Raw genomic sequence first — 13,694 nt, 5'->3', positions numbered from 1 at the left:
ACAAGTTAACCTAGTTAATTCAGATTTTTTTCCTTTTTCATTATTAGTTTTTTTCTTTCCAATTTTATCTTTTAATATTGTATGCAGTTCACAATGAAAAGTTCGATGCCTTTAGTTTTTTTTTTTTTTCTTCTTTTCTTTTTATGCCTTTCACGATGGACTACATAGTGTAGTCCACGGTGAAAAGGCATGTGCCTTCTTTTTTTTTTTAATTAATTTGTTGATATTAATTTTTTTTATTTAGTTATCAGACTTTCATGACACGGATCCCAGGTTTGACAGGTTAATACAGTTAATTTAGATTTTTTTTTCTTTTTTTTCATTAGTTTTTTTCTTCTTATAAGTTTTTTTTCTTTTTAATTGATATTTTTTTTATTTAATTTCGTTCATCAATATTAATTTTTTTATTTAATTATTGGTTGATGCCTTTAGTTTTTTTCTTTTTGCTTTTTTGCTGTTTTTATATAAACTGATGCTTTTTGTTTGTTTTTTTTTTTAAAATTAATTTTGGGTTAACCCGTCAATTTTTAGTTTGTTAATGTTTAATTTTTTTTAATTTACTTATCAAACTTTCATGACATAGATCCTGGAATTTGACAGGTGAGCCTGGTTAATTATGGGTAACCCGTCAATTTTTTTTTTCTATTTAGTTATCAAACTTTCACGACACGAATCCAAGATTTGATGGGTTAACCCAGTTAATTCAGATTTTTTTCTTTTTCTTCATTAGTTTTTTTTTTCTTCCTATCACACTTTTATGATACGACCTTACAGTTAGACCCACATCCAAGACTATTGGGTTTGGTATTGCAGCCAGATTCACTTAAACTTGGGTCATGTAAGTTTAATGTTATTATTAATATTATAAATATTACTTTTGGATCAGGTGTCGTAACCACACCCAAGATATTTTGGTATAGATTCACAAAAACATTTAACACTTTTAAATTTTAATTTTTTTTATATGAAAAAAAATAATATGTAGCATCACGCGGGCCATGTAAGTAGTGACAATCTAAGGGATGTTTAGATACCAGGGCCGAAACATCGATCGGACTGCGTTAGCCGATCAACGACTGCAGTGCAAGTGCCTTCCAGCCCCAGCCACCTGGTGCTAGATTAGCACATAAAAAAAAACTCTTAAGAGGACGCCAGTCAATGATCGCAAACCCATTAATTACTTGAATTTTAATCAAAACTCGATAAAAAAAGAAAGCTTGCAATTTGGGCATGTAACCTCTGATTCTTTCTGATAAGGAATCTGATTGTTTCCTTGATTTTAGATGATTTGTTATTGTATGAATATCTTGGAGGATACATATTTGTTACTTTTATTTGTTTACAGGATCCGCCAAATAATGAGGATTCATTACCTCAAGATTATTGAGGGATTTCAGCCACACTTTACACAGATTCTTAAACCTTGTTTCTTTCTAAACTAGGCTGTCATTGATCGCATGGAAGCACCAACTTATAGGTGACTTTGGGGTTGGAGTCGTCCTGCACGAGTTTAGCTACCCGTCAGTGTTAAGAAGAGAGCTAGGTGACGAAGCTAAGAGTCAGCCATGCTTCAAGAGCACTAATGGGCTTGATCTGGTGAGATGCGTATCACTTCATAAGAAGTTGTTAGGCCAGTTTGGACTGTTGAAGGGCAGCTGAATCAAAACTGCTAGGACCGTCATTAATTAATTAATTAATTAATATTCCCGTAAACATTCCCTATATAAATGTATCGTAGTAAGTGCACGATTATATCTCGAAATTGTCTATCCTTTTGTTCTTCTCAAAAACTGTGGCAATTTCTTTCTTTATTGTTTGCACACAAGTCCATTTTAAGCCCTCCTGTTTCATGTTTATTAAATCCGGACGACATTAAAGCAAGAAACTATTTATATAGTTGCAAGCATGACTGTTTCAGCTTCTATCCCCACAGCGAAGAGTCGAGTACTCATAGCCGGAGCAACTGGTTTTATCGGTCAATTCGTGGCCAAAGCTAGCCTAGACGCCGGTCGACCAACCTATGCTCTTGTCCGCCCTGGTCTTGCTGGCTGCCCTTCCAAGTCCAGAGTTCTCAAATCTCTTCATGACAAAGGGGCCATAATCTTACACGTATGTCTCATAAGATTACTACAAAGTGAAATATTATATTTTCTATAACCATTCAACTCCCCCCTCTAATTATTTCGGGTGCTCTTTCGATCATATGTAGGGGTTGATTACTGACAGGGAAAACATGGAGAAAATACTTAAAGATCATGAGATTGACATTGTAATATCAGCAGTTGGGGGTGGAAATGTGTTAGACCAAGTTGCCCTGGTAGAGGCTATCAAAGCTGTCGGAACCGTTAAGGTAGTAATAATATTTAAGCTTGTTAAGATTCTCATTTTATATGTATAGAAATAATTTCGAGTGAGGAAAATATAAGAAATCAAATTCATTAACAAAGTGGGTGTTTGCTTATGTTGCAGAGATTTTTGCCATCAGAATTTGGGCATGATGTAGTGAGGGCTGATCCTGTGGAGCCAGGGCTGCAGATGTACGAAGACAAGCGTGTAATCAGACGGCTGATTGAGGAGTATAGGATACCCTACAACTATATTTGTTGCAATTCAATTGCTTCTTGGCCTTACTACGATAACAAGCACCCTGCTGACGTTCTGCCTCCTTTGGATCACTTCAAAATATACGGTGATGGCACCGTTAAGGGTACGCCTCTCCTGTCTGCAACACCTTTCTTCTTCCTTTTCTTCTCCCGGCTAAACAGAGTATCTGTAATGGTGGTAAATATTTTTTTTTAAAGTGATTTTTATGTGGAAATATACACACCTACTAACTACATTAAACCTAAGGCATAATTCTAATGTTTTTTTTTTTCTTTTTGTCGTAATGATATAATTTGAAAAAGGGTTTATAATGGGGAAAAATATAATAAAAATTGAAGTGAATTTCATGAAAGAAAAAAAATACAGGGGACTTGTGCTCAGAAATGAAATGGCTCCCTCTATCATGATCCATGCAGCTTACTTTGTTGCTGGCACTGACATTGGGAAATTTACAATGAAAATTGTGGATGATGTGAGAGCTATCAACAAATCAGTTCATTTTCGACCATCCAGCAATTTCTATAACATGAATGAGCTTGCATCTCTGTGGGAAAAGAAAATCGGAAGAACCCTCCCCAGAGTTACAATCACTGAAGAAGACCTACTTGCTATTGCCGCAGGTCTTCCTTCTAATTCTGGTTTCTCTCTATGACATATTAATGTTTAGTTTTAAAACATATAAAACATTGCAAGTTGTTTTTGTTTTCCCCGTTCGACAGAGAATAACATACCAGAAAGCATAGTTGCATCATTCACACATGATATATTCATCAAGGGATGTCAGTCTAGTTTTTCAATCAATGGCCCTGATGATGTGGAGGTTGGCACTCTGTATCCCGATGAAGCTTTTCGTACCTTGGATGAATGTTTCGATGATTTTGCTCTCGAGTTGAAGGACAATAATAAGGATCTAGGCAGCAACGGAAATGCTGCTCCAAATCATGTGGTGGAGTCGCTGGCTCTGTCAGCACCCTGTGCTTTGTTGGTGTGACAAAAATAATCATTGCCCCTCTGTTTCTTGGACGAGTGCTTGAATAATGTTGCTAGGCAGCACCATTTTGCTTGTACGATTCACTCCGATTCCCGTGATCTCTTTTTCTTGGACGAGTGCTAGAATAATGTTGCTAGGCAACACCATTTGCTTGTACGATTCACTCGGATTCCAAGGATTTGTTGAAACAGTAATGGATTTTTATTTATATTCATTTTGCAGTGAATTTGTCATTGAAAGATGCCTGCATTACCATGCTCTGTGATTTTCCTGTTTTTTGGTAGCAGCAACTGTGAAACCCGATTCCAATATTGAAAAAGAACTTGGATTATCGAGTCAATTAATCTTGCTTTTCTAGCCCATGAGTTGATGATTAGGACCTGACTCAAACCTGCAGGCAAAAATCGGATTATTAGGAGAAATTAGTAGAAGACAGAAAAACCCAGACCAAATTAGTCCCGATAAGAATAAAGGAAAACTCCAAGGACTTTTAAGAAAATACAAATAATATTGCCTCCCTCTCCCAAGACGAAGAAAACCAGCGACCTGTGAGTTCCTCATAAACAAAGAAACCCTTTGCCTATGGGTTTTAAATCCGTATGTGAAGTCATGCAAGAATGCCAAGATGGGTCTCTCGAGATCCATTGGTGCCAGCAACTTCTCTTGCAAAAAGCTTTCAGACATCCATGCCTTTGCAGAGATCCCTCTGGCAGTGCATCAAGTAAGTTTGCAATCGAACTTTTGGGTTTATAAATAACCAATTCACTTCCGTTGAAGTTTCAGGAAATGAAATATGCACAGAAAAGTGAAAATATTGGGAACTAATTGAAAGGTAGAGGCCAAATCATTATTGCAAAAAAAAAAAAAAAAAAAACCTAGGGCACCCCGCAAGGCCAATGGAGCCCTCCTGACAGCTTATGCTCCTTTGAGGAAGCAACAGAGTTATGGAGAATGGAGCACCACTGAAAGGGATTGCAACTGCTAAAGGAAATTGCGTGGCTCAGGCGCTCTCTTTTCTTAATATTTACTAGTTACTCTACCTGTAAAATTGGATGAATATATACAAAATACAAGAACAAGACTGAATTGATTGGGTTTAAAAACAATTGTGCCTTAGGCGGGCCTTTGAGGAAGGGGTGTGTGTGATGGTGAAAAGTTTCAACAAAGGAAGGATATGAAGAATAACCTTAGAGAGATTCAACTGACACTTAGCAAGGAAGAATCCTGATTTCGGTGATGATTGTCAATTGGGTCTTGTTTGGAAGCTCAAGTAGAAAAGAATCAAAGCAAGCAAACTAGAACCGACATCTAAGACATTAAAAATCTTTATTTTTTTACCAAGTAAAATACTTTGAATCCTGAATTTTTTGGGTTAACCTACCAAAGCAAGCCCTATTTTACAACTACGTGCAAAAATACAAACCGATATGAATTGAAGTCTCCTTGTAACCCCCCCGCCTCCACTAAAACAAGCATCCAGGTAGTGTAGAAGTGGAATATGCAGTTGAGATTTAATCGCAGGGCCATTCATCTGGCAGAAAACTTGAAAGATCAAGAATTGATAACACGGACGACGCTCATGATCACCCAAGCTTTCTTGATTTACTTCTACTGACGATTTTCAGTTGGAGATGTTACAACTTGAGTAATTACATGTATTCAGTGTTACGGCATCCCTTTGGACAAACATATATCGCACCAACAAACATGAAAAAAAACCTAAAAGAAGAGGTACTTTCATAATTCATCAAATTCTGTCGAGGTATATTTACAGTTCCTGGAAAATGGTACAAAACTACTGTAAAATTTGAATTGAGGACACCACAATTGTAGCTTCCAGTGCGTGCTTCATCTAAAATCACAAGCAGCAAGGGAGCCTTCACTAATACACATCTTATGGATACAGCTGGAACTACACATCATATACCGGCAACCGCTCTTCAATGGGGACACGGCAGATTGGACACTTTTTACACTTCTCGCAGCAAGTGCTGAATGCAAATTGAAGAAGATAATAACAAAAGGAATCAACACATTTAAACAGATAATTTCTACTTAATGTGAACATGGGAAAGTTACGGGGAAAGCAGATTTTTTTTTATTTTTTAACAAGCAATGCTTCTTGTACTTGTACATGACATGAACAACCATTATGAAGGCAATGGGGTTAAGCGACAAGCTAGCTTTGTTCCTTGCGGCTAAGTTCCATCATCAATGAAAAGCTTCTCTCACCAATCTTACTTCTTTTTTTATTTTTCATTCAAAGGTGTGTACTGTTCACAGCATCAACAAATAACAATAAAAGAAAAGTGGATCCACATACCTGCAGAGGGCATGATGCCTGCATGGAAGCAGGACCACATTAATTTGTCCTTCAAAACATATTCTACATAGGATTTTGTCCTGATAGATACATCAAATCAGCACAGTGAGAACCAAAATAAACATTGAGAACATGACTGGTATCACAAAGATTAAAAAGAACATAAAAGACAACAAGGTTGTTCCCAGAAACTATTACATTTTGAAGCCTTTCATACTCCTCCTGGCTAAATTTTGTAATTTCTGTCTGATCAATGAGCAAACCATGTAATCTCCGAATCTGATATGAAAGAATTGAAGAGCTAATGTTGTATTTTTTATTAAGAGAAGGCATAGTTCAGCAAAATAACAGTCTGGATTGATACAAATAAATCAAAAACTTGAGCCTTACTGAAAGGGCAAAACAACTGTTTGTACCTCATCAACAAGTTCAGTTTTGGGCTTCTTCTTCACAATTTCTGCTGAAAAAGTGTTGTAGCTGAGTAATAAGAGCAGAAGGAAATATTAGAAACGATACAACTTAGTATAACTTCTGTGATCTAAAAAGAAATTATGCACAGTATGTACACTGCTCTAAATTATTCATCAACTGGAAGCACAAATTATGTTTAGGAACTTTATGGCAAGGCAGCTTCTCTTGCAAGCAAAGGCACTGCCTTCATTTTGGATGCCAGTCAAGAGTGGCCAACACTTAGTTAGGTGTGACCTAAATAGTGGCCACTCATGGCTGACATTGGGTCGAGTCCATGTCAATTTTCCATAGACAGCACTTGAGACTGAGACTGAGTTTCAGTTGACAACCGGTTGAATTTGATTGAATAGGAAGAATGCCTTCAAAACTTTTGCAAAGGGCATTGTAGAATTTGCCAGCATGGCCAATGCACTCATGGATTCAAGTCAGAAGTGCAGATGCAGTTGCGCAGGTGTTACACAATAGTCACAAACAACACATGGTTGCTGGGCTTGGGAAGTTGGGAAGTGACAATACCTGCTCGCTTCATTGCAGCCATGATGGTTGGGTCTAGAAGGGATACTCTAAATGGCCCTAGAATCCCAGAGCCACCCAATCCAACATAATTGCATATAGATAATAACACAATTGCAAATGAAATTTCTCCCAATTCTTTTTGCATATTTCAGCACCGTATCTTCCAGTATCTCGAGATGTGTGTATGTTTGAGTGATACAAAGTGTATGTGTATATGATGCAACTCTGAATATGTTAAATGGAGTTTTAATAAATTCATCTCGAGACAGAGGTAAAAGGAAGGTGAAGGCAATACTGGAAATACATATCCTTGGAACCTTCAGAGAATATTATGCCTCTGGATAGAGAAAATGAAACTAAAAAAATCCAACAGAAAGGCATTGAATTTTTTAGCATAGAAAACATACCCTGAACCTCCAGCACAATAAAGTCGAGCCCGCTCTTCACTACTACCCTCATCAATTGACCACCACCCCAGCAACCTGTCAACAGGACCGAACCATAAGAAATAATTACCGCTTCATAGTCCTAGCATTTCATTGCAGGTGGTTACTGGTTTAGCAGGGTCATTCAAATTTTATATTTACCAAGAAAAACCTTTACCTGGATCCACGGTACAAAAATTCAAAATAATCATGAGCTTTTGAAGTGACAGCAAAGTATCTACCAGAACCAACTCCAATACTTAGTAAAAGGACGATCTTCTCCACCAATCTATATGCAGCAAACAAAACCCCAGCTCCTTGAATCAACAAAAGCGGAGCAAAAAGAATCAGAAATGGAATATGTTCAGCACCAGGTGGAGATCCCTGAAATTGATGGGAATAAAAAGGAAAGGTAAGTTTTACTATGAAACTAACTTGGGAAAATTTGAAAACAATCATCGCAAGGAATTGCCAACACCTATGATACCTCCAAGCGCATGAAAAGCATGATCTGGAAACCAATGAAAGGAATTTTCATAAAGTGTCCACCAATCTCCTGAGGGTTGCATATTCCACTGCTCTGATGCTCATCTTCATCTGATACCATCAAGCCTCTATTCCAGTCAACATATCTACTTGTTGATGATGAACTGGGTCCTCCATTACGGGAATGCCTATGAATTACTGGATTATACCACTTTGTGCAAACTAGAAAGGCAAAGCACTCTGCAATTCTGTCAGGGGAGTAATTTGATTATTTCAGCATGCACTGACATGAAAAATCAAAACCAACTTAAGTTTCTGTTAACAGAAAGGGATGATACCCATAATTTATAAACAAGTCCCACCAACCAAGAACTACCAAATCACCTGCAAGTAGCACTCGTAATTAGAGAAAAACCAAAGACAACACAGCATGATAGTTGTTAAATGCTAATGACCAAGGATATATTTTCCATATGGTGAATAGGCACCTAAGTACACACTGCCTTTTCTCTCTCTAAGAAAAATAATTCTTGAAATGGAGGAAATGGGAACAAAACAGCGAGACCAATTCCAAGTCCGAAATTAAAAATGTCCTGGGTTTCACACCCAAATCCAGGCCATGTCATGTAGTGTTAGACAAGGGTGTCTTGAGCTAATAGTGAATAGTCTAAAAAACACAGTTTGGAAAGATTACAGAAAACTAGGTTGAAAGGTGTTGATTTTTCCAGTCACTCGGCACATAAAATAATTTTTTGATGGACAATAAACAACTCACCACATAACTTGAGAAGAGTGAATATGGTTGCAGCAATGAAGAAGACCATGGATATTGCAACCCAGAAGTGCTAGAAACCAAAAGATAACAAACATGTCATCAGACATTCTGAGGGAAAATCAGTAACTGAAAATTCCCAAACACAAGCACAATAAATATTCAAAAGCAAAAAACCTTCATCATATCTACCACAATATTTGACCAGGGAAGCATTCAATAACATCTACCTTATGCGAGCATTTGAGGAAACAAAAGATATTAGGTGCTTTGGTCCCTTGTCTGTTTAAATCAAATTAAGATTCTGCTTGTTGCACCTTTAATAACTAGAACCTGAACAACAATGTCATTTATTGCACCTTTACAGTCATCATTTTCTTAAAACAGCAAACTGTACACACCCTAACTGGATAAGCAGCTGCCCAGCAATGGCTAATCAATCACCATTATATGCTACATAGATCCTAAAATGATTTGTAAATTCAAAAAGAACCCTAAACTTACAGGAAGAGTCTCCCATATTGCTTCATCGCTCATGCTTTCTTCATCTCCAGGCATTAAAGCTCTACACATCCTAGAATAGAAAATTGTAGAAAAAGAAATACATCAAAAAATTGCTTGCCAAGGAATACTTGTGTGTGTGCACGGACACACTAAAACTACAACTTGAAGCAACGTTATAATTTGATCCTAGAACCAACCCCTCCCATGTACCACAAAAGCTAGAATGTCTAAAACCTACCCATCATGCTCCAATTAAACATGGATTTGCAATCTGATTTTTCAGGCAATAGTATTTTGGATAACCAAAAACCAGCAACATCAAAGTTCTTTTACTGGTCTTGAAGCAGGGGCAAAGTTGGGATTGAAAGATGTGAGGTGGCAAAGAAAAAGTTTCCAAGCAATGTGGGGTGTAAAATCTAAAAAGAAGAGGATAGATTTAAGCTAATAAAATTAAAAAACATTAAAATGAATATTTTGAAAATTTTAAAGGGAGCAGGTGCCCCCTTGTCCTCTATGTAACTCTGCCCCTGTTTTGAAGCATTCACAACTAACTGGATCAAGGAAGAATTTTTGGCCCAAAAGTTCAGAGCACAAATTTATAGTTCTAACCCGAAAGGGAAAGAAAAAAATAGAAGAAGAGGGTGAGATAGTTGCTTGTCAATGCTAATTTTCTTGAGCATGTTCATATAAATGTCTTGAAACTTGATTTCTACACGAATATGAAGTGAAAACAAGTCTTCTCATCAAAGCTTAACAGTGAAGCCAGCTAGTAGCACTGCACATACGCATTCTTTTATACACATTAGCGTACATTCACCTTCTCCTACCGTAGGGAATCCATAATAAGATCAAGCAACAGACTGTCCTGCTGCATCCAATCACACAAATAAATACATGCGTACACCAAATGAGACAAAGCCCAAAAACCAAACACCAACTACCTGCCCTGTGAATGCTAGCATACCCCCTCTAAGTGCATGCCACCTATGACTATTGCCATCATCCCATATTCAGGCCAGGTGGCATATTCCTAAGCCAGCATTGCAAACTAAATGTGACAATGAACCACATCTCAATATATTCTGCATATGAAGGCAAGCAGAAAGGGAAGCAATGGAAGATGTGCGTTTGGGATATTCCTAGGTTGCTGAAGGAAAGACTTCTTAAAAATCATTTACTCTGCATTTGAACTAGCAATTAATCACAGAATTTGTACTTTCAATGATTTGTGCCATAAATACGTCCATAATAGACCTTGCAAGACTGGTGGAGCCAAAATTACAGAATATAACATTTTTATGCATTAGCAGAATGATCCAAATAAGTACTCAGGTAAAAAAAAAAAACAGAGAAAGTAGAGACTGAAAGATAGATTACCTGATGTTATCAATCAAAATTGCTGTTTCAAATGCTAACAATGGCAGAAAGACAATCTTCAAATTTACAACTGCAATGCATTCAGAACACAAATCAAAATAATTAACTAGGTCCGGGCACTTTGAAGAAGTATTCTAACCCATGAACGCTGATAAACCTCAACCGAGGTTCATCAGATGCATAATGCAAATAAAAGATTGATGCAACAACATATCTGAATAAATGCTGGAAATCTAATAGTGTCAAAGATGACTATGTGATTAAGAATGCTTCCTTTTTACCATAAATGCTCTCGAGATGTATACAGAGTAGAATTTCAAAAGCGACAAGCAATGGCGTCGCCATGACAGCATGACATGGTGCCCACTGTCCATGAGAAAGAAGATTTTAGCACTTTTAACTACTGGTTGGTAAATCATATTCGAATTCCCCTGGGGAATCCTGTAACAAATTGTCACACAATAAATATAGCTCAAATAAGTTAAAAATATCCCATACATGGCGATCATGGGGCATTGACGGAGCAGGTAAGGAAAACCGACCACGTGCAACAACTGCATGAAATAGCCACAGAGGTACAAATACAATCCTGCACAATATAACAAAATCCCAAGACTACTGAATAGCTTATAAGGAAAAGAAAATAAATCATTACAGGTCAGATGCGATGCAGGGTATAGCTACGAAATCCATGCACTTGAACATGGATATCATCCAAATTCCATACGGTTACAACTGAAAATATTTTGTGGGAGATATTACATTTTCTTGTCCTCGGTGCTGTTACAATACATGCCTGCGTACTTGCATTTAAAGAATCAAAATATATAGATCTCAGGAAGTTGTAAATAATAGAATACTTGGCAATAAAACTTAAGAATGAAATTGAACATTGCTGCTCACACTTTTTAAGCACATGTCGGACCATCTTATAGGTAGCATTTGGTATTTGTTCCAAGACAAACAACAACAACAAAAAAGAAAAGAAAAGAAAGGAAAAGGAATATAGGACTAAGGCGGAGTTGTGTTTGGTAATCTGTAGAAGATAGAGTAAGCGTCTTTGTATCATATTTGGTTGATGGTGTACAAGACAATATAAAATGCAAAAAAAAATAATCTTTTACCCTTATATTAATTTTTCTTTATATAATACATTTGAAACACTAGATATTTATTTACATTTCATTATTATGTATCATTTACTTATTTAATAATTTATTAATAGTAATATTCTTTTCATTTCACATCATGCTAAAAATAAATTATTAATTTTATAATTTTTTATTTAAATTTTGAAAAAAATATTAATTCAATAAAATATTTATTTATTACTTATTTTTACTTTTAATGTAACTTTATAAAAAAAAAATCATTTATCTGATAAATGTCTCATAAATTGTAATTTTCTTTGGTTAATGTTAATTTATTTTTTTATTGGTATGTGTTAGGAATTATTTATAATCTATTTTAGCTAGTTAATTTTATTCAATTTTCATTTGATTGAATGATAAATAAAGTTGTATGATAAAAATAAAGTTTTATTTGATGATAACATTGGCTGGAATTGTGACCGGATTCCATCCTATCAAAATTTTCTCTCTTTACTTTCTATTCCTTTCTATTCTCTCTCTCTTCTTAATATTTTTCTTATTTTTTATTTTTATTTTTTTTTCAAATTCAATGGTGGAAATTAAATGTTGCAAAATTAACGGTCCACATCTTAAGTTGGGGATAGAGATGAGAATTTTCAAATGTTTTCAAGGATATTTATAGGGAAAAAACGTTACTTCTATCCTTCTTTAGGGACAAAAATCGGCTCAATTTCTATTTCGAAGACGAAGATGAAAATGAGTTTTTGTTCTGTCTCTACAGCCAAATAGGTTTTTATTCTAGTTGTCTCCGTCCCTTCTGTTATGTTAAAATAAACAAAGGCTTTCAAAGGTTCCAGAACTGGAAACCACAATCGTATTTCAAATTAAAAAACATTAGCAGAAGCACCATATAGCCTGCTAGGTTTCACATGGAAAATTGAAGTTTAAGTTCTAAAGGAGAAACCACTACCACTATGGTTCTCAAGGTGATTACAGCTAGCGAGTAGCATTGCCTGGCGTTAATTTCATCTTTTCACTAAATTGAACAAAATACTGTTTATCCATAAATGGCAATAGCTAAATTGTTGCCACATAAATCCAGTTTACAAGCACAGCATAATCCACACTACACCAAGCACATACATACAAGGCAAAAATTATGCAAGCAACTGAAAACTAACTGTGAAAGCAGGACTTCATCAACATTACAAGATGTACCATTCAATGCATGTATTCATTTGAACAGACAATAAAACGGCCAAAAACCCAAAGATTTTCACAAAGTATTAATCTCAATCAAGCACTCTAAAAAGCCCCCTTTCCACAGTGATTAAACCCGAGATGTTAAAAGAATCACAAATTCACAAAATAGGTCATCAAGAATTCCCAGAAAACACTAAAGTTTAGAGTTTCTCAAGATATTCACTTTCTCAGCAGCCAAACACACAGAGAGAGAAAATATTAAAAAAAGGGTTACTAAAGAGGAAAAAAAAAACTGACCACCAGTAGTAAGAAACAGCACGGTCTAGCTTGAAAGAAAGCAAAAGCGTGAATGAGAAAAGCAAGGCATGAGCTATAAGGCCCTGTGATGACTTGGCGACTCTCCTCCAGCTCATCACCACTCTTCTTTGAACCAACAGGGAAGGAATTTATAAGGCAAGTTCCAATTTCCGGAGAATTGACTCCCTTTCTATTTCGGATTTAGCTTGTTTGTGTTTTCGGGAGAGGAAACTGTGAGCGAGAGAAAAGAATTCGGAATTACAGAGTGAATGAATCATGAATGGCATCGAAACAGAGACATTTTTGTCGTCATGGCTTCACTTTCACGGCAAAACAAGGTGAAAGAGACATCTTTATATTGACGGAAATAGACATGGTTTTTTGGTTTAATTACAGGTCTGTTGTCCGTATTAGTGGGAGAGTGGTCGGGGTAGTTTGGTAACGAGTGATAGGAGAAAAGGGTAAAGAAGACAAAGTCGTTGGTTGGATTGAAAATAACCATTGCAACTCGAAAAGTTTCTGAAGTGTATTGGCAAATGGATAATTTCCCGTTTCATCTTCCGTCGTACCAGGATAATGAAGATATATATATATATATATATATATATAAAAGTCATACAAGGTAGCTGGTGAT

The 13,694-nt window shown here is 36.1% G+C and overlaps 2 protein-coding genes across 2 annotated transcripts; one reads left to right on the top strand and one right to left on the bottom strand.

Annotated features, from left to right (window-relative positions):
* Window positions 1–1,741: 1,741 nt before the first annotated feature.
* On the top strand, window positions 1,742–3,809 carry LOC118039969 (leucoanthocyanidin reductase). Its single transcript, XM_035046820.2, has 5 exons — window positions 1,742–2,109; window positions 2,210–2,350; window positions 2,470–2,707; window positions 3,021–3,224; window positions 3,324–3,809. The coding sequence occupies exons 1-5, from the start codon at window positions 1,906–1,908 to the stop codon at window positions 3,593–3,595; spliced, it is 1,059 nt and encodes a 352-aa protein (XP_034902711.1). The 5' UTR covers window positions 1,742–1,905; the 3' UTR covers window positions 3,596–3,809.
* Window positions 3,810–5,303: 1,494 nt separating this feature from the next.
* LOC118039968 (uncharacterized) lies at window positions 5,304–13,609 on the bottom strand. The gene is made up of 14 exons (XM_035046819.2): window positions 13,061–13,609; window positions 10,968–11,058; window positions 10,751–10,835; window positions 10,470–10,539; window positions 9,093–9,162; window positions 8,592–8,661; window positions 8,155–8,200; window positions 7,818–8,064; window positions 7,509–7,714; window positions 7,313–7,387; window positions 6,335–6,395; window positions 6,117–6,197; window positions 5,919–5,998; window positions 5,304–5,586 (listed from the first exon to the last, which is right to left on the bottom strand). The coding sequence occupies exons 1-14, from the start codon at window positions 13,174–13,176 to the stop codon at window positions 5,508–5,510; spliced, it is 1,377 nt and encodes a 458-aa protein (XP_034902710.1). The 5' UTR covers window positions 13,177–13,609; the 3' UTR covers window positions 5,304–5,507.
* Window positions 13,610–13,694: the final 85 nt, after the last annotated feature.

This window comes from Populus alba, chromosome 8 (assembly GCF_005239225.2).
Source record: "Populus alba chromosome 8, ASM523922v2, whole genome shotgun sequence".
Taxonomy (NCBI): domain Eukaryota; kingdom Viridiplantae; phylum Streptophyta; class Magnoliopsida; order Malpighiales; family Salicaceae; genus Populus; species Populus alba.
This window is presented reverse-complemented; position numbering and strand designations above follow the sequence as displayed.

Bases quoted from the DNA above. Each gene is read 5' to 3' on its own strand.
- LOC118039968 (XM_035046819.2), bottom strand. From the start codon at position 13,176: ATGAGCTGGAGGAGAGTCGCCAAGTCATCACAGGGCCTTATAGCTCAT. The intron at 7,715-7,817 runs GTATCATAGGTG...CATCAATTTCAG, and splicing joins TGCTTTTCATGCGCTTGGAG to GGATCTCCACCTGGTGCTGA. The intron at 5,587-5,918 runs GTATGTGGATCC...ATTTGCATTCAG, and splicing joins AGGCATCATGCCCTCTGCAG to CACTTGCTGCGAGAAGTGTA.
- LOC118039969 (XM_035046820.2), top strand. From the start codon at position 1,906: ATGACTGTTTCAGCTTCTATCCCCACAGCGAAGAGTCGAGTACTCATA. The intron at 2,351-2,469 runs GTAGTAATAATA...CTTATGTTGCAG, and splicing joins AAGCTGTCGGAACCGTTAAG to AGATTTTTGCCATCAGAATT. The intron at 2,708-3,020 runs GTACGCCTCTCC...TGATCCATGCAG, and splicing joins CGGTGATGGCACCGTTAAGG to CTTACTTTGTTGCTGGCACT.